This window comes from Lepidochelys olivacea (assembly GCF_965140295.1).
Source record: "Lepidochelys olivacea isolate rLepOli2 genome assembly, chromosome: 4".
Taxonomy (NCBI): Eukaryota; Metazoa; Chordata; order Testudines; family Cheloniidae; genus Lepidochelys; species Lepidochelys olivacea.
This window is the reverse complement of record NC_140414.1, coordinates 92,936,015-92,956,418: the sequence shown is the minus strand read 5'-3', so window position 1 is coordinate 92,956,418 and position 20,404 is coordinate 92,936,015. Positions and strand designations below refer to the sequence as shown.

At 42.9% G+C, this 20,404-nt stretch overlaps 1 protein-coding gene across 2 annotated transcripts in view; it reads left to right on the top strand.

The window, feature by feature from the left end:
* The window catches only part of TUSC3 (tumor suppressor candidate 3), a 281,944-nt gene that overhangs the window by 132,237 nt on the left and 129,303 nt on the right, over positions 1 to 20,404 (top strand). For both annotated transcript variants that reach the window (XM_084627131.1, XM_084627132.1), the window contains exon 5: positions 25 to 165. In XM_084627131.1, coding sequence (XP_084483257.1) covers positions 25 to 165 — 141 coding nt within the window. The remainder of the gene's footprint in view (positions 1 to 24; positions 166 to 20,404) is intronic.

Genomic DNA, 20,404 nt, shown 5'->3' with positions numbered 1-20,404 from the left:
TTCTCCCCCCCTCCCACCCCGCAGATTAGGGTATTCAGGCCTCCGAACTATTCAGGCACTATTGCACTGGCTCTTTTAGTGTCACTTGTTGGTGGCTTGCTGTACTTGCGAAGAAATAACTTGGAGTTCATCTACAACAAGACTGGCTGGGCAATGGCGGCTCTGGTATGCCAACATTTAATACTGATATTTTTTAACATTTCAGTACTATTGTATTAGTTTTTTATGCAATGACAAGGTGTAAATGTCACTTTCATAGTAATTGAGAAAGTATGACAGTAATATGTTTGTCAGAATGAGACAATATTAAATATAGACTGATAATATGAATAGCTGGGCTAAGTCTGATGGGTGGCAAACATTGCTAATTGGGAGGTATATATTTACAAATTCATTAGCTAATAATAATTAGCTCCAGTGTTGTTGGTGAAATATGCTACTGATCACCTGACAACGATGGTGACAATGATTGTGAAATGTTAAGGGAGGTTAGATAGGCTACAAAACCAGAAAACTCAATGATAATGGGTGATTTCAGTGATCCTCATATTAACTGAATATATGTCACCTTAGGGTGTGGTACAGAGAAATTTCTAGACACCATAAACGACTGCTTCTTGGAGCTTCTAGTCTTGGAACCCCCAAGGGGAGAGAGGCAATTCATGATTTAGTTGTAAATGGAGCACAGGAACTGGTACATGATGTAACTATAGCTGAACTGTCTGGTAATAGTGACCATAATCAAATTAAATTTAGTGTCTTTGGAGGGAGTAAAACACACACCAAAACCCTGCCCAGCACAGTAACATTTAACTTCAAAAAAAGGGAAATGACACAAAAATGAGGACACTAGTTACATGGGTATTAAAAGGAGCAGTCACAAGAGTAAAATGCCTGCAGGCAGTATGGAGACCACTTGAAAAAAGATAACAGAGACCCAGACTAAATTACAGAAACAAGTAGGGGTACCAAAATAATGTCACAATAGTTAAACAGCAGAGAAATAGAGACTGCTAGAGGTAAAAAGGAGTCCCTTAAAATTTGGAAGTCAAATCCTAATGCCGAAAATAGGAAGGAGCAAACACTTTGGCAGGTTAAGTATAATAAGGTAGGCCAAGAAAGAATATGAGAAGCAACTTATTAAAGAAACAAAACCCAACAAAAAATATTTAAAGTACATCAGAAGCAGGAAGCCTGTTAAGCAGGAAGTGGGGCCACTAACGACAAAGGAGGTCCCAAGGAAGGCAAGTCATTACAGACCAGATAAATGAATTACTTGCATTGGTCTTCACTGCAGAGGGTGTGGGGGAGACACCCACATTAGAGCATTTCTTTTTGGGCAACAAATCTAAAGTACTGTCCTAAATTGATGCGTCAATAGAAGAGGTTTTAGAACAAATGGATAGATTAAACTTTAATAAGTCACAGTGTCCAGATGGTATTCACCCAAGAGTTCTGGAGGAACTCCAATTTGAAATTGCAGAGCTACTAACTGTAGTATGTAACCCATCTCTGAAATCAGCCTGTGTACCTCATGCTCTGTTTTGTATGCTTCCCTTAAGCTCTGGTATGGGCAAGATACTGGGCAAGATGAACCATGGTTTGACCCAGTATGGCAGCTCTTATGTTCTTAACTTGGGTTAGTAGACTTATATTTTAAGCGAAAATATTGCAAAGGTTTCAAGTGGCCATTATTGCCATTGTATTGCAGCAACTTTTAAAAAAAATGTCAAGGCCGTGGTGGTAAGCTTTAGTAGTTAATGTGGAGATGGAATGAGTAACTTTATAATAAGGCTAAGGGGAATAAAAAGGTTTTTATAAATATATGAATGAGAAAATGATCCAAAGAAAGAAGATCTCTTAATAAATGAAGAAAGGGCTAAAATTATGTTTACAAATAGCTGAATAGCTCCTTACTTTAAAAAATCTGTTTTCAGCATAAGAAAGAGTAGAAAATTAGATGCTTAGATAAAATTAGCTTTTGAGAGAAAACTGAAACAGAACCAATGAGCTGATTTAGATTACCGTATTCTAAGACCTCAAGGAAATTAACAAACAATTTTGTTTTACCTCTCACGCTTTATTATGGTTCATTGATTTATAATTTGATAGTGCCCAAAAGGCTATAGGAGGCTTGGCAGAAAAGAGTCTCTGCCACAAATAGTTTATAATCTCAATTTTAGTTATGACCCAGCAAGTGAAGATGGAAAACAATAAGTAGAGCATGTTGGTAACGGCTCTCCCAAAAGTCTAACTTCTTTCCTTCCCAAACAAAGGCACAAATATTGGCAGGGGAAAAATTTGAGAGGCAGACACCTATTGCTTAATTTTCAGAGTCACTAAGCATCAGCAGCTTCCATTGAATCAGTCAAAAATGGGAGCTGAAGTTGCCCAGCATCTCTGGAACATTAGGTCACTAGAGGACCTTTGTAGTATTCATTTATATAGAGATGATGTAGCAAGGTCTTAAAGCAAATTCTCAGTGCAAATTCCTCGATCCCAGAAGTATGAATATACAGAGGCCTCATCCTTGAATTATGGTTGCTGATAAGTAACTTCAAGTTCCCTTTCCAGACAGGTCTGTTTTACTGAAACAGGGGACAGAAAACCATAAATATGTACATACATACATTCTTAAAAAGGAAAAAGTGATTATAGCCCTCCCCACATATTTTAGCAAGGAATAGGGTGTAGTAACTGAAGGGGTCTCGTTTTCAACTCGGGACAACCCTTTGTGCTTCATTGTAAAGAGAGATAATGGCTGAACTGGGAACAGAATCTAGGGGTAAAATTCTGGTTCCATTGAAGTTAATGGCAAAACTCCAGCTCACTTCTGTGGGGCCAGAATTTCATCTGAGGCATCCTAAGCTCCAGTCCCCAATTCTAACTCCTTTTCTACCAAAGAAAATTGGGCTTACTGTATTTTGTACTAATTTCATGTGTGCTATTTCTATATTGCCACCATTTTTATTAAAATAATTATTTTAGGTATGCTAATGAGGGAGCCTAAATTTCTGAGGCACTGCAGCCGAATTGCAATCGCAGTTAATTAAATTCCTCAACAAGGAGTACTTAAATTATTGGCCTACTGTAACAGCACAACAAAAATAGGTCTTTAAGAAAGTAGATTCTAATTCACACCGTGGCAGAAAGTTTTACAAGACAGCAATATGCAATAAATATTTTTTGGTTTAGAACTTGAACCATAAGCATGTGCAATCTTTTTAATGGACTAAATGCTTCTGTGACACTGTCAGACAAAGCACCAGCTCATGCCAAATCTCTCATGTCTCAACTGAACATGGACAAATACATAGCTGGAATCAGTCTGGCTCACATGTATGTTAGTATTGTTAAAGCAGGTATTAAAATTATAAGAATGTGTTTAGTGTTTAAACTTTATGGGATGTTTGTGAGTTGCCGCATGCATTAATCTCACTTATAAAATATGTGATCCACGTTGTAAGGTAATATTTAAGCATCTGTATTGTAAGCCTCTGCGACTGTAAATCACCAGATCAGAGAAAGATATTAACTAGTGTAAAGAGTTGGTCTCCAACAGAAGGTTTTATGTCCTGGCCAATGAGGAAGGCCTATCAACCCAGACAGACTACTGTGAAACATTAAAGAGAATAAAAGACTTTGTTGTTTGGCTCTTTTCCCCCCATGAAGAGAAGTCATACAAGTGAATTCCTCCCATCGGCAGAGTTCACAGTTGAGAGCACATGGGGGTGGGGATGAGGGGTGGGAAGGGAATAAAAACCCCGAATAAGAAGGAACTGGATCTCTATGCTGCTTGAAATCTGGGGGAATGGGGCCTGGGAGGGGGGCAAGGTTTTTAGGCATAAGCAAGGGATCCTCAGTTGCTAAGCTGGTTTAGCCCTAAAGGACATATAGTGTTTGCTTATTATAGAAGCTACAATTAGTTTTTGAAACTTAAGATCGTAACTCATTTGTGTATATATGTTTACCTGCTTTAACCCTGTGACTGTCTCTCTTGACTCCTTTTCCTACTTGATTGGCTACAAGCATTATCTTTGGTCTGAGATCTAAGGTGCAATTGACCTGGGGAAAGCGACTAGTCTCTTAGGACTGGAAGTAACCTCAATATTGCTGTGATTTGTGGTGTAAGGGACCATCTATTACGAAGTCACAGAAGTAGGCTTACCTGGGTGGCAAGACAGATAGGAGTACCCAAGAGGGCTGTATAGTGCTTGAGGAGTTTACACTTGGTATTTGGTTGGTGAAATATAAGTATAAAACTAACAACCAATTTGTGGTTTTTGCCCTGCTTCTTAATAGTCTTCCCTGAGGGGGTGGAGGGTGAGAAAACCTGGATTTGTGCTGGAAATGGCCCACCTGATGATCACTTTAGATAAGCTATTACCAGCAGGACAGTGGGGTGGGAGGAGGTATTGGTTCATATTCTCTGTGTATATATAAAGTCTGCTGCAGTTTCCACGATATGCATCCGATGAAGTGAGCTGTAGCTCACGAAAGCTTATGCTCTAATAAATTGGTTAGTCTCTAAGGTGCCACAAGTACTCCTTTTCTTTTTGCGAATACAGACTAACACGGCTGTTACTCTGAAATCTGTTCCCTGAGGTTGATACACATGCTCTTGAGCCATTGCAGGACAGCTTGGCAGCTTCCATGTTAAATTTACTGTGTCAGACAGTCTCTTTCTGGAGTCAGTGATGTATTTAATTCTAATTTCCTATGCCAGTGTTCTGTACACACACACCACCAGCTTGAATTTTTGTTTTGTTTTACTCCATAAATGTGCAGTTATTGTGTCATTATGGTTGAAAGTCTGTAGTTGAAACAGAGAGTTAGTCCAGTACCATGGAAAGCTAGTATTTCAAAACATAAATAAAATCCATTTTTTAACCTGGGTGCTCTTAGAGAATGGGCAAGATTAAGGAAGTTTAAAAGTCTAAAGAAAAAAATGTTTCTTGAAATGGCTACATGGTAATCCTACTAGTGATTATCCACACTTAAATTCTGATCCTGATTTAGTAGTCTTCACTCACATGATTATAAATTATATCATAGACAGGTTCCTAGTTGTGCTTAACCCTAAGGGCTTTTGTCATTTCAGTCCCATGAGACAGGATCAAATCCAAATGTGAAATGGTAAACATTGCAATAATATCTTCCTGAGTCTGTAGAAAGACAGGTTTCAGAGTAGCAGCCGTGTTAGTCTGTATTCACAAAAAAAAAAGGAGTACTTGTGGCACCTTAGAGACTAACAAATTTATTTGAGCATAAGCTTTCGTGAGCTACAGCTCCGATGAAGTGAGCTGTAGCTCATGAAAGCTTATGCTCAAATAAATTTGTTAGTCTCTAAGGTGCCACAAGTACTCCTTTTTTTTTTTGTAGAAAGACACTTACCATGATTCTCCTTCCATTGATAGCTTTGCTAAGTAGTAAAAAGTGAATTGAACAAGACTTTTCTAAATTTTACTATTGATATTCCTAATCCTTTTGGCAGCCATGACTCTGACAAGAATCTGGTTAATTTTATCCAGCTGCTGCTTGGCAAAGCTATGATCAGTAGCAGAGTCAAATATTGGATATATTCACAGAAGAGGAGGACCAAAGATGGATACCGGGCATGTGAAAGAGTACCAGAAACCCCTCTCCTCCCCATAGTCCTTGTAGAAGAGACTTGAGGGGGGGGGGAGAGTAAAGGGGACCACTTCCCCCCCTTACAGCAGCCTTACAAAGTAAACTTTGCAATCATAAGAACTGTAAATTTTATTTTTCTTAATCATATTTTGATAGTCAAATATGAAAAACATCGTGGCTTATGACTTGCCTGGGTGAGTGAATTTGTCAAGCCAAGTATGTAATTACGTACATATAAGCAACAACATATGACAGGATATAGTTGAGTAATGCACACCACTAATACTGTATCTAATGACAATCAGTTTTACATGTGTAGCTAACACATTGATGAAGACAAAAATGATTGAGGTGACAGCTCAGTCTCTTCTTCCTTATCCCATTCAAATTACTTTTTGCTGGTTTTGTTTGTTTGTTCTATGCAGTATCTAAACATAAATCTCCATCCTGCAATGGGATCTTTCAGCACAGAAACATACAGTTGCCTGGGATCCCTTTGACTTCAATAGAACTCCACATGAACATAAGTTTCTACATTAGCAGATCCTTTTGCAGGACTAAGACCTTGGGTTGCAAGCTCTCTAGGGCAGGTACAAGTTCTTGTCTATGTTCTGTAAATGCCTAGCACACTTTAGGTTCTATATAAATACTAATGATATATCTACATCTTAAAGTGCATTGTAGTTATGCATCCTGGTATTTTTAATTGGTGCTTAATATTAAAATAGTCAACTACTTTTTCATAAAAGGCCTTGAAAAGGGAATGTTAAGATGGCAATAGACAGTGTCTAGATAAATGTGGTAAGTCATGCCTAAATCATCCTTAGAGAACTGCTGAAGCAGTTATGAAGCATATAAATAATTAGTAAACACTTTCAAAAGTAGTCTATCTCGTGCACATTTTTCTCTTTAGGACATTTAAAAGCTAATTTATTTGGGGCAACCTGGCAACAGATATAACATCTGCAGAAGGCTCTCACTTGAGATGGGAAATTTGACAGTTATGCCTAGTCACCATTGGCAGCCCTTTTTGAAACTGATGCAGAGCTGAAGAAGGAATGGAGCTAATTTCAAACCTTAGCTTTTGCAACTCTGCTCAAATAAAAAAAAATAGTTAATAGTTTTTCATACTGCCTTTTGAAAATGCCTTCTCCAATCCAGTAGTATCTTCAAAGAGGAGACGTGAATTTGTGATTTGTTGGGTCTTTTGTTGTGATGCGTGTGAGGTTTTTTTTAAGAACATTTAAATTATTCTTCACACCAAATCATATCCTTCTTTGAAGCCATTTTTATACTACACAGACTTAAAAGTATTGCATTAGTTAGATCTTTCCAGTGTGAAAAATTGCATTAAAGGAGTTAAACTTTTTTCTTAACCTACTCTGGAGGGGGTGGGATGTGTGAAAGTGATCTCCTGGTTGGTATGGTTTCTAACAGTAAGTAGGGAGGCAGTCTGAGATGCTGGCTTTGCCTATTCAGAGTTATCCGGATCACCAGTGTATAAAACATCTGTGCTGGATTATCCTTCATAATGGAAGGATATAGGGACATGTTCTGTTGTCACTTACAAAGGTCATCTGGATTTTCACTTTGTGTATCGGAGCAGAATTTGGCCTAAAATCTTTGTCTTGTCTTAATTTAAGAAGCACTATCATTTTAGAATAACAGTAGAACATAATTATATGTGCCTTATTTTGTTTATTAGCACATAGTGTTTGCACGTTCTGGCTCAGTAGAAGTTGAGTGGCTTGTTATCAGAAGTCTCAATTATATTTGATTTGATTTGTTTGTTGTTAATCACTGTATACACCTACAACCACTCCATGTTTTGCTTTTCTTTCTCACATCTTTTTGTTTTAATTGGAGAAGGACAAATAAGTAGGATTTTTCCTTAACATTTCAGTTAGGGGAGAGTAGGGGAAACAACAACACAGAAATTAGTAATTCCAGTGACAACCAGCAAATGCCAAAAAATAAAACATGACCATAGTTTTTAATAAAACATTGCCTGGCACACTGAAGGACTTTCAGAGCCACTAAGGTTGTCTATAGTGCAATGTAAGCCATTGGTCAGAGAAACTTGAGTCAACTTACCTTGGGTATGAGAACCCAGGGCTTGAGTGTCTACACTGAGTTTTAACCCTAAATTAAGAATTTTCTAACCTGAACTTGAACCTGGGGCTCTGGCATCCACACTGCAATACTCAGAACTGAGTCATATCCCAGACTCCCTAGCGCCCACCTGAAATGTGTTCACTCTAGCCCTTTGACTGTGGTGCATGGCAGGAAAACCAGAGTGTCCACTCTGCACATTACAGGAAACTTCAACAGCCTTCCAACACATTCTGTCGAGCAGTCATTTTTTGGCAATGACAGCTACCAGAGCCGGAAACATGGAGAAGGCACTTTCTGGAATTATCTTGCTTGTGTGTTCTTTCCTGTGTCAGTGAATGGGTAGAGCTTCTGCGAGATGCTGATGGACAGTTCAGCAGCATTTTCTGATCCACCAGGCACAGCTTATGAGGGAGCAGGAGGAGGAGAAGGCAGAAGAAGAGAAATACAGAAACTGGATGATGCTTCTCAATATACTTGGTACAGTCTCCGATGCCCCTTATGTAGACCATGCTCTGGAGCAGGGCCACAAACATAGACTGGTGGGATCCAGCATCACGCACACCTGGAATGACCAACAGTGTGTCTAGAACTTTTGCATGAAGAAAGCTAAATTTCTGGAGATTTTTGAACAGCTTGTCCTGACCCTTCAGCATAAAGACACAAGCATGAGGCCACCCCTTCCAGTCCATAAGCCATGCTATAGCCATCTGGAAGCTGTTGCAGATCAGTTTGGTGTTGGAAAGTCAACTGTGGATAAAGTGGTCATGGAGGTGTGGTGTGTCTCAAGGTGGCAGAAATAAAAGTTATGCCTGAAGTAATTGCTGGCTTTGAGAGAATGGGGTTTCCAAACTGCTCTGGGACCATTGATGGAACTTGTGTGCCCATAGTTTGCCCTCCTCAAGGAGCACAGAAACTGCAAGAGTGCTACTCCATTGTTATGCAGGCCCTCGAGGACCACAGAGTGTAATTTATTAACATATCCGTAGGTTGCACTGAAAAAGTTCATAATGCCAGGGTTTTCCTCTGATCAAGAGTCTTCATACATGGACAAGCTGGGATACTGTTCCCACCAAATTACATTGTCATAAATGAAGTTACTGTCCCCACCATTATTCTGGGGGACCCCACATTCCGCCTTTTGCCTTTGTTTTAAAGCCGTGGCCTGATTTTAGAGGCCATGGCATAAGATGTTTTAATTACACTCTCAACAGGTGCAGAATAGTTGTTGAATGTGCTTTTGGCAGATTGAAATCCCATTTGAGATGTTTACAGACCTATTTGGATGCCAGTGTCATCAATGCTGTCTGAATCACTATGGCTTGCTGTGTTCTTCACAATGTTTGTGAAGCCAGAGGTGAGCCATTTCCCCCCTGAATGGACCTATGACAGTGAGTGGCCTCTGAATGGGCACGCTCAGCCACAAAGTGCACCTACACAGCTGGAGCTGGATGCGCCCAGGCAACAGGAGACAGGGATGCTTTGTGCTCCCTCATTATGGACTTGCATGGCTCAATGGAAGAAGGGAAATAGTACCTTTTATGAATGTGCTTGTGGGGGTCTGGGAACTCATTGACTGTGGGGAGGAGTAGGGTGCTTGGGGATGTGTGTGGCGGTTTTTGTGCCATGCAATGTACTTAAGAATGGCATGGCCACTTACGAAATAAGGGTTGGGAAGTTAATCACTTCCTTACATCAATACTTACTGTGAATAAAGTATGAATTGCTATAGGTAAATATATTGAGGGATAGGCTTTGTGTAAGGATTCCTAATTGTTCCTGATCATGTGTTTACCTTTATTATTTTGAATACACATCATATGATGTGAAGCAGTCAGTGAAATACATTTTCTTGATTAAATAAAGAACTTCATTTATAAACATGTATGAGAAAAGTACAATGTTCACCCATTCCCAGGCAGGCCATTACCATACCAAAACCCCAGTAACAATGGAACCTTACAGAAAATAAAAACATAAATAAATAAAAACCCGAAGTGCATGAATAAGTGAAAACAGTGAAACCATGGACAAGACACATGCCCCCTACCATGGCATGTTCCCAGGCCAACTGTTCTCAGAGATAATGCGTCAGGGAGGCATGCAGGGTCAAGTGCCCCCCAGCAGCAGGCCCAGGACGGGGCAGAGAGGAGACATGTGTGGAGGTCACGAATCCTCCCCTTTAGCTTGTGACACCCCAATATGGGGAGGCACTGCTTGGCTCTGCCTGTTTTCCTTTCCCTTCTTTTCCCCATTTGCCATGTATGTGGCACTGCAGGAGGGAGGTCAATGTGGAGGGCTGCATGGGGAGCAAAGCTGCCCTGCCCAGCCACTCATGGGGCCCAATTGCATGGGCCACCCAGCCATTGAGCCTTCCAAGCTGCTTCTGGACTGCCACACAGGGTAGCACACAGGAGAGTCAAGCTGTGTTGTGAGAGATGCAGCAGGAGCTGTTACTGGTGTAGTCATTAGTGATCTGAGCCACTCAAACAGGTCTTTCTGTTGTGGTATGGTCAGCTACCAAGGTGGCCCATGGAAATATGCCCTTCCCCAAAATATGACTATCTATCTGGAGTTCCTGCTTCAGCAAAAGTTATCAGCACTCAGCTGTCAGCACCCAGGATTGGGTCAGAAGTCATGAGGGATTCAACAGGATGATGTGTTAGCTTCTACATGGCTTAACCTGTTATGACTACATGTAAACATGTTGAAATCCAAAGACTTCCTCCTCCTCGCCCTCAGCACATTGCTGGACAAAATTTCAAACCGTACTCATATTTGGAACAAATGATTTTGTCACCTCTTGACTGCATGGACTATCTGTAACTGAAATGGACTAGATTTATGAAGCAACACATTTCCCCAAACACACTCACAGAGTCCACTGTTTCCAGGAAGCTCAATATACTGTAAGTGGTTACAGAGGCACCTATCTGCAGGAATAATAATATCATGTTGTTATTTTAAAGAAACTACAATGACCCTAGCAAAAATCTGTGTCTTTCCTTGGGGGGGGGGGGGTGTTAGATCAGCTCCTCCGGGTACGGACCCAGAATCCTCTGCTGCTGGCTCAAGTCAGTTCCTCTGCTGGTTTTCTGGTACTTAGTTTTGAGCCCCTTAATCTGCTCCCTACACTGGTCACCGGTCCAGTAAATTTGCAAAACTTCCAGCTTCATTAGTTGCTAGTATGCATGGTCATTTCTAGTACTCCTAGTAAAGTCCACAGTTTTGCTGGCCTTGCACTAGAGATCGGGCTGTGCTCTCATGACCATGAAGCAGCACAATTTGCAAAAGGCTTTTTCTGTTCAATCTCCATTGCAAACACAGAAGGCTCTCTGATGGCGTTTGTAGCTCAGTGGTCAGAAGACAATGGAGGGGTTAATGCTGACTCACTGAGCGGCTGCAGTACACCAAGAGTGGTTGCTTCTTTTTTCAACAGAGTAGATTTAAGATTCTGGGGATAAAGAGGACAAAGGAAGTTGGCCCATGGGATTGTAGGATACATTTTGCAGGACTCCCAGGAACTGAGTCAAGCAGGGCTGTGTCTTCGCTGCACAGTGATAGGGCTCGAACTTTGGGGCAGGACTTGACCTGGGCATAGACCTTGCTTGCCTGCAGGGTTCTTGGGACCCTGGGTCCAACCCTGGGTTAGCATGATTTGTGTGTGGATGGAAGGGGGGTAAGGCTTGAGCCTGAGTGTGAGCCCGATCTTACATTGCAGTGTAGACATACCTTATGAAGTGCTGGTAGAAGAGCTCATACACTGTAAATGAGCTGCCCTTTGCTTGTGCACCACAGCTCTCTGGCCTTGAACTGTCTGTCCTCTGCTTAGGCCACTTATGAGTGGTTAACTACTACTTAGAAATTGAGTACAGCCCTTGCAACGGTATAGCTTTTATAGCTTCCATAAGCCACAGAGGCAAATTTGAGCTGAATAGAACTGATGGCTTTTCTGGGAAAAGAATAGTTGTAAAATGAGTTGCTAAATTACTGAATATAGAAGAAATTAGATAATACCTTGATGCATCTGAGTCACCCCTTGATTTAAATTATTACCTTTTAAAAATAGACAAATGTTATTAAAACTTGTATTTCTCAAAGTTCATGAATGCATCATTAATTTTTATTATTCCTGTGCTACTGATGGCACCAATATCTCCAGTATTCTGTTTGTTCTTAACCTTCTAGGGGATTCTAGTGACTTACTTTGCATTGTGTAAGCACACAAGAATTTTAATTAACTTCAAAAGGCACAGAAATTGGTCTTTCAAGCCTATGGCAGTTTTTAATAACCTCATAGATAGCTGGTACTTTTTACAGTGCTACTTGTTAAACGTAGCTGACGCCTCTTGGACAAAGTGACACATCAGGCCTAAATTATATGGCAAAACCCCAAAAATATGTGTGTGGGGGGGGAGGCAAGAATAGAAGAGAAACTCTCCTTACAATCCCTAACAGCCTGCTTCTGCTACAAACCTTCTTCCTATCACAGACCAAACTAGCTCAGCCTGCAAAGCTCCCCAGTGTCTCAGCTGTCTGCTGCCACAACTAGGGTCTAAGCTTCTTTTCTTCCTTAAGTGTCATGTAGCAAGCAGTAAGTGAAAAGAAGTAGGGGAGGAGAGGCTCCTGAGAGTCCAAAATGGGTAGGGCTAGGCCTAAGGCTGCTCCTGGGAAAGTTTTCCAAAGCAGAGTTCCAGGTCTGTTGGAGCTTAGTGTAGGTACATTACCAGCTGACCAGCTCTTATAACACTCAAGGGAAAAACAGCCCACCCTGACGAGTTCTCCTTCTCCTCTTGCCAAACTGTCATGATTCCATTTTGACAGAGCTCCTAAGATGCACAGGAGGCAGACATTTTGCATACAAATTGTTCCGCAGATGGACGAGAATACAAATATAAATGTGTAAGACAAATCACAAACTTCTGTGTTATTTAGTGGGAGGGAGAAACCTGGAAAGCTATAATTCTGGCACAGACCTAGAGATGATAGTGGGAGCAAATTAGATAAACCCTTAGGATTCTCAAACAAACCTATCTGCCAGATTGTACAGACATATAGAAACAAAAAGAGGCCAATGTGATTTGGAGCTACATAATCAGAAGTATCAAATATAAATGTATAATATGTATAAACATTGAGTGTGCTTGGAATATTGTATTCTGTTTGTATATATTACAAAGTTTTGAAGCATATAAATGCCAATGATTAAGAGAATTTAGTGACACATTGGTTATGGCAGTAATGAAATGAATATAAAGGGCAAAATGAGCTTGAATATCAAGGAAAAAATTACTGAAAGCGAGATCCATACGAATATTGAATGGTCAGTTAAGGGAAGTGGTGGAAGTCCTGACTTTTGGGACATTTAAACCTTTAGACTGGACAAAAAGCCCTAGAAAATATCCTGTAGAAAACAAAGCTACATTGATAAGGGACTAGATGATCTAAATGTCTTTTCCATCTCAAATTTCTATGATGCAGTTTCACAGTGAAATCTCATTTTATGCTTACTTTTATGTTTATCAGATTTTTCACTCATTTCTTCAGATTTATAGATGAATGATTAAAACTACTTATTCAATAGGATAAGCACATTAAGCATCCTGGGTGTTGTAAAGTATTCTAGACATGCTAACACTGGAGTCAAACTTTAAGTTGCCATGGCTTTCCTGTGCAAGCCAAAATTCCCTGCTTGGAAAGACAAAAGGTGGCTCCTATTTATATGTGAAGGAAAAGTGATATTTTATTCTATACAGAAGGAAGAGCTGGTAGGCTTGTACAGAATTCTACTAGATGTGCTCCTGAGATTCATGACCCTTATTACATTGGTTCTGATGTTGTATAATAGCCCCATGCTGCCTAATTTTTGTGTACATATTTCAAGGCTACAAGATTTAATTATTTCAAAATTCTGGATTTGATCACTCAATAATGCTTTTTGCCAAGATTTATATTTGTAGACTTTGCATCCTTTTTTCATGAGAAATGGTCTGTAAAGTGAGACTTTACGTAGTCTGTACCAGACTGTGGGTCATCTTACCTGGTTATTTGTCAGATTCGGTCCTTGCTGGGTAACAAAGAAACATTTTGAATCATTCAGTCTTAAATGAAACCCAGTACTGTGTCAAATTAGTTTTTATTAAGAAAGAATACATTTTAATTTTAACTGGAAATAAAACAGATGAAAAGAAACAAAGCATGCACATTCTGCCATTGGAATCTTCAGGGAGTGGATCCCCCTTGAGTGACTCTTCTCCATCCTGCATGCACCACCTTCTTCCTCATTTGGACCCCATAGAGGGTATTCTAAAGGCCTGGATACACACTAAGCCCTGGTCTACACTAGGACTTTAGGTCGAATTTGGGGTACTGTGGACACAATTCGACGGTATTGGCCTCCGGGAACTATCCCAGAGTGCTCCATTGTGGCCGCTCTGGACAGCACTCTTAACTCAGATGCGCTGGCCAGGTAGACAGGAAAAGAACCGCGAACTTTTGAATCTCATTTCCTGTTTGGCCAGCGTGGCAAGCTGCAGGTGACCATGCAGAGCTCATCAGCAGAGGTGACCATGATGGAGTCCCAGAATCGCAAAAGAGCTCCAGCATGGACTGAACGGGAGGTATGGGATCCGATCACTGTACGGGGAGAGGAATCTGTGCTATCAGAACTCCGTTCCAGTTTTTGAAATGCCAAAACCTTTGTCAAAATCTCCCAGGGCATGAAGGACAGAGGCCATAACAGGGACCCGAAGCAGTGCCGCGTGAAACTTAAGGAGCTAAGGCAAGCCAACCAGAAAACCAGAGAGGCGAACGGCTGCTCCGGGTCAGAGCCCCAAACATGCCGCTTCTATGATGAGCTGCATGCCATTTTAGGGGGTTCAGCCACCACTACCCCAGCCATGTTGTTTGACTTCTTCAATGGAGATGAAGGCAACACGGAAGCAGGTTTGGGGCACGAAGATGATGATGATGAGGAGGAGGTTGTAGATAGCTCACAGCATGCAAGCGGAGAAACCGGTTTTCCCGACAGCCAGGAACTGTTTCTCACCCTGGACCTGGAGCCAGTACCCCCCCGAACCCACGCAAGGCTGCCTCCTGGACCCGGCAGGCGGAGAAGGGACCCCCGGTGAGTGTACCTTTTAAAATACTATACATGGTTTAAAAGCAAGCATGTGAAAGGATTAATTTGCACTGGCATTCGCGGCTCTCCTGGATGTACTCCCAAAGCCTTTGCAAAAGGTTTCTGGGGAGGGCAGCCTTATTGAGTCCTCCATGGTAGGACACTTTACCACCCCATGCCAGTAACACGTACTCGGGAATCATTGTACAACAAAGCATTGCAGTGTATGTTTGCTGGCGTTCAAACAACATCCGTTCTTTATCTCTCTGTGTTGTCCTCAGGAGAGTGAGATATCATTCATGGTCACCTGGTTGAAATAGGGTGCTTTTCTTTAGGGGACACTCAGAGGTGCCCGTTCCTGCTGGCTGTTTGCCTGTGGCTGAACAGAAATGTTCCCCGCTGTTAGCCACGGGGAGGGGAGAGGGTTGAGGGGGTAGCCACGCGGTGGGGGGAGGCAAAATGTGACCTTGTAACAAAAGCACATGTGCTATGTATGTAATGTTAACAGCAAGGTTTACCCTGAAAGAGTGTAGCGACTGTTTTATAAAATGTGTCTTTTTAAATACCGCTGTCCCTTTTTTTTCTCCACCAGCTGCATGTGTTTCAATGATCACAGGATCTTCTCCTTCCCAGAGGCTAGTGAAGCTTAGAAAGAAAGAAAAAACGCACTCGCGATGAAATGTTCTCCGAGCCCATGCTGTCCTCCCACACTGACAGAGCACAGACGAATGCGTGGAGGCAAATAATGTCAGAGTGCAGGAGAGCACAAAATGACCGGAAGGAGAGGTGGCGGGCTGAAGAAAGTAAGTGGCGGGCTGAAGACAGGGCTGAAGGTCAAATGTGGCGGCAGCGTGACGAGAGGAGGCAGGATTCAATGCTGAGGCTGCTGGAGGATCAAACCAGTATGCTCCAGTGTATGGTTGAGCTGCAGAAAAGGCAGCTGGAGCACAGACTGCCACTATAGCCCCTGTGTAACCAACCGCCCTCCTCCCCAAGTTCCATAGCCTCCTCACCCAGACGCCCAAGAACGCAGTGGGGGGGGGCCTCTGGCCAACCAGCCACCCCACCACAGAGGATTGCCCAAAAAACAGAACGCTGGCATTCAATAAATTTTAAAGTTGTAAACTTTTAAAGTGCTTTATGGCATTTTCCTTCCCTCCTCCATCACCCCTCCTGGGCTACCTTGGTAGTCATCCCCCTATTTGTGTGATGAATGAATAAAGAATGCATGAATGTGAAGCAACAATGACTTTATTGCCTCTGCAAGCGGTCATCAAAGGGAGGAGGGGAGGGTGGTTAGCTTACAGGGAAGTAGAGTGAACCAAGGGATGCGGGGGGGGGCGGGGGTTAATCAAGGAGAAACAAACAAAACTTTCACACCGTAGCCTGTCCAGTCATGAAACTGGTTTTCAAAGCTTCTCTGATGCGTACTGCGCCCTCCTGTGCTCTTCTAACTGCCCTGGTGTCTGGCTGCACATAACCAGCAGCCAGGCGATTTGCCTCAACCTCCCACCCTGCCATAAACGTCTCCCCCTTACTCTCACAGATATTGTGGAGCGCACAGCAAGCAGTAATAACAGTGGGAATATTGGTTTCACTGAGGTCTAAGCGAGTCAGTAAACTGCGCCAGCGCGCCTTTAAACATCCAAATGCACATTCTACCACCATTCTGCGCTTGCTCATCCTGTAGTTGAACAGCTCCTGACTACTGTCCAAACTGGCTGTGTACGGCTTCATGAGCCATGGCATTAAGGGGTAGGCTGGGTCCCCAAGGATAACTATAGGCATTTCAACATCCCCAACAGTTATTTTCTGGTCTGGGAATAAAGTCCCTTCCTGCAGCTTTTGAAACAGACCAGAGTTCCTGAAGATGCGAGTGTCATGTACCTTTCCCGGCCATCCCACGTTGATGTTGGTGAAACGTCCCTTGTGATCCAACAGAGCTTGCAGCACAATTGAAAAGTACCCCTTGTGGTTTATGTACTCGCCAGCCTGGTGCTCTGGTGCCAAGATAGGGATATGGGTTCTGTCTATGGCCCCACCACAGTTAGGGAATCCCATTGCAGCAAAGCCATCCACTATGACCTGCACATTTCCCAGGGTCACTACCCTTGATATCAGCAGATCTTTGATTGCGTGGGCTACTTGCATCACAGCAGCCCCCACAGTAGATTTGCCCACTCCAAATTGATTCCCAACTGACTGGTAGCTGTCTGGCGTTGCAAGCTTCCACAGGGCTGTCGCCACTCGCTTCTCAACTGTGAGGGCTGCTCTCATCTTGGTATTTATGCGCTTCAGGGCAGGGGAAAGCAAGTCACAAAGTTCCATGAAAGTGCCCTTACGCATGTGAAAGTTTCACAGCCACTGGGAATCATCCCAGACCTGCAACACTATGCGGTCCCACCAGTCTGTGCTTGTTTCCCGAGCCCAGAATCAGCGTTCCACAGCATGAACCTGCCCCATTAGCACCATGATGCATGCATTGTCAGGGCCCGTGCTTTGAGAGAAATCTGTGTCCATGTCCTGATCACTCACATGTCCACGCTGACGTCGCCTCCTCGCCCAGTATCGCTCTGCCAGGTTCTGGTGCTGCATATACTGCTGGATAATGCGTGTGGTGTTTAATGTGCTCCTAATTGCCAAAGTGAGGTGAGCGGCCTCCATGCTTGCCTTGGTATGGTGTCCGCACAGAAAAAAGGCACGGAATGATTGTCTGCCGTTGCTCTGATGGAGGGAGGGGCGACTGACGACATGGCTTACAGGGTTGGCTTACAGGGAATTAAAATCAACAAAGGGGGTGGCTTTACATCAATGAGTATTTCAGGCAGGACTTCACGGAGGGTTCCAATAAGAATTGGTGCACCTAAGTAATTGTTCTTATTGGAACAAGCAGGTTGGTCTGGCCTTTGATTGATACATGGCTAGATTTACCTCACTGCACCTTCTCTGTGAGTGACTGCAGTGTGACCTAGAGGAATGAGTCCCCTAGACGGGGGAGGTGGGGAAGCAAATGAGTACAAAACAAATCTGGTCTATTTCTTGTTTTGACCCACTCCATCTATTTTTTATATCTTTGGCTGGCAGCAGACGGTGTAGAAGGACTGCAAGCCATCCACATCTCATGGCTGCTCGGCAGAAGATGGTGCAGTAGGACTGCTACCCATCCTCATCTCTTGCCTGCCTGGCAGAAGATGGTACAGTAGGACTGCTAGCAATCTGTATCGCCCTCCTGCTCACCATAAGATGGTTCAATAGGACTGACTGCAGGACTAAAGAGAATGACCTGGTCAAGTCACTTCTAATGTAGTCCCTGCACCCATGTCTGCCCAGGCGCTCCTGGCCGACGTGGCCAGGAGCACCTCGGACATGACGATGACGGCTACCAGTTCTACTGCACCATCTGCTGCCACAAGGCAAGGGGTTGCTGCTGCTGTGTAGCAATGCAGTACCACGTCTGCCAGCACCCAGGAGATATACGGTGATGGTTACCTGAGTGGGCTCCATGTTTGCCGTGGTATGGCATCTGCACAGGTAACTCAAGAAAAAACGCATGAAACGATTGTCTGCTGCTGTTTTCACGGAGGAGGGAGGGAACGGGGGCCTGACAATAGGTACCCAGAACCACCCGCGACAATGTTTTAGCCCCATCAGACATTGGGATCTCAACCCAGAATTCCAATGGGCAGCGGAGACTGGGGGAACTGTGGGATAGCTATGCACAGTGCAACACTCCGGAAGTCGACGCTTGCCTCGGTACTGTGGAAGCACTCCGCTGAGTTAATGCACTTAATGCACTTAGAGCATTTTCTGTGGGGACACACACACTTGAATATATAAAACCGATTTCTAAAAAAACGACTTCTATAAATTCGACCTAATTTCGTAGTGTAGACATACCCTGAGGGAGGGGGTGGAAACTGGGCATACCAGGGGAAAAGTGGGCAGGCTAGGAGGCCGGCCATGGGAATGGTTGATCCAGATCATAGTGCATTGAAATGTAGATTTCATTATTGAGAGGGGCCATTTGGAGGAACCAGCATTTTATTAATATTAATAAATTTTAGTTCAGTTACTGGGAGTAAGTTGGTCTACACTTGAAGAACAAACTACTTTATGGACTTCTTTCTGTTGGAAATTACTACATTGTTAGGAGGTATATGTCTGTATTTATATAACAGAGTTAATAAGCACTAGAGATCTGTGATATAGCTTTCAGTTGAGAGATTTGTTCAGAAAAATGTAAAATATAAAACTATTTTACTCTATATAAATTGAATTATTTTGTCCTCCTATGTCTTTCTTGCCTCCCTTTTGTGCTCTTATCTTCAATCTCAACTTCCTTGTTATCTTCATGGCTTAAAAACATCTGCTAGCTCCTGCATGACTCATCAGTGGAATCACAATAGAAATCCCTTGGCAGGTTGCATTAGCAAGACATGAAAATAACTGTTGATTCTCTTTCTCCAGCCATAGAAGCATATTACCCCCATTACTTCAACATCTGATACAGAGAGGTGCTGAGCATCGGCAACTGGATTAAGTCCTGTTAGGACTTTATCTCTTTCTACACTAATGGCAATAAACTTTCATTTGATATCAATGTATATCTACATTTTGATAAAATATATGAAAAAGTCCTTCACCTACCTAAGATTATTCAGCCAAAATAAGTAAGAGCCAAATTTTTGCTAAACATTCTTAATGTGTGTTGTAGGAACCTATTATGTTCTGGTGTGACTCCCCTAAACCAGTCTTTTATTTTAAGGCCCTGATCCTGCATGTTTTTAACTTTAAGTACTGTGAGTAGCACCACTGAAGTCAGTGGGGGGGGGTCGAATTCTTTGTTGAGCTTGCTGCTTTAATTCTCGTAGGATGTTATTATGTCCTCTTATTTAATCATTGTCATTCAGCCAAGCTATACCTATTGTGGCAGAGCTCCAACCTTGTCCCCGTGTGTCCCACGCTTCATGCTAGCCTCAGAGGCTCCCTGTGACCCTCCACATAGCCCTTCTCTCCTCTAGGGCCAGGATTACAGTCTACTGAGCCCTTTTCATCATAAGCCAGCAAGGAGGTTGGTGAGAGAACTCCCTCAGTCTTTGTTGTCCCTATGGGCTCATTCCATAATAGTTTAGCCTCCTGTCCTGACAGGGGCCTATCTCCCCTCCCAGGAGGTGTTTCTGTAGTGGTGAGTTGTGGTGTTCCGGCCCAGGGACCCTAGTGGCTGCAGCTGTTGGCAGCCGACCTTTCACTGCCAGAGTTGCTACATTTCCCTAGGCCACTTGCCCACAGCTCTCCTGCTTCTCTCTTCTTCACCCTTACCGATGGCTTGAGGGTGTCTTCATTACTCAGCCCTTCAGCTGCATTTCCTTTCCCCTGGCTCTCCTCAGCCTGACTGGAGTGAGCCCTTTTATAGTATCAGAAGGACCTTAATTAGAGTCAGGTGTTCACATTAACTTAATGGCCTCACCTGACTCTTTGCAAGTTAATTGGAGTCAGGTGTTCTCATTAGACTGGAGCAGCCCCTGTTCTGGCCAGTCAGGG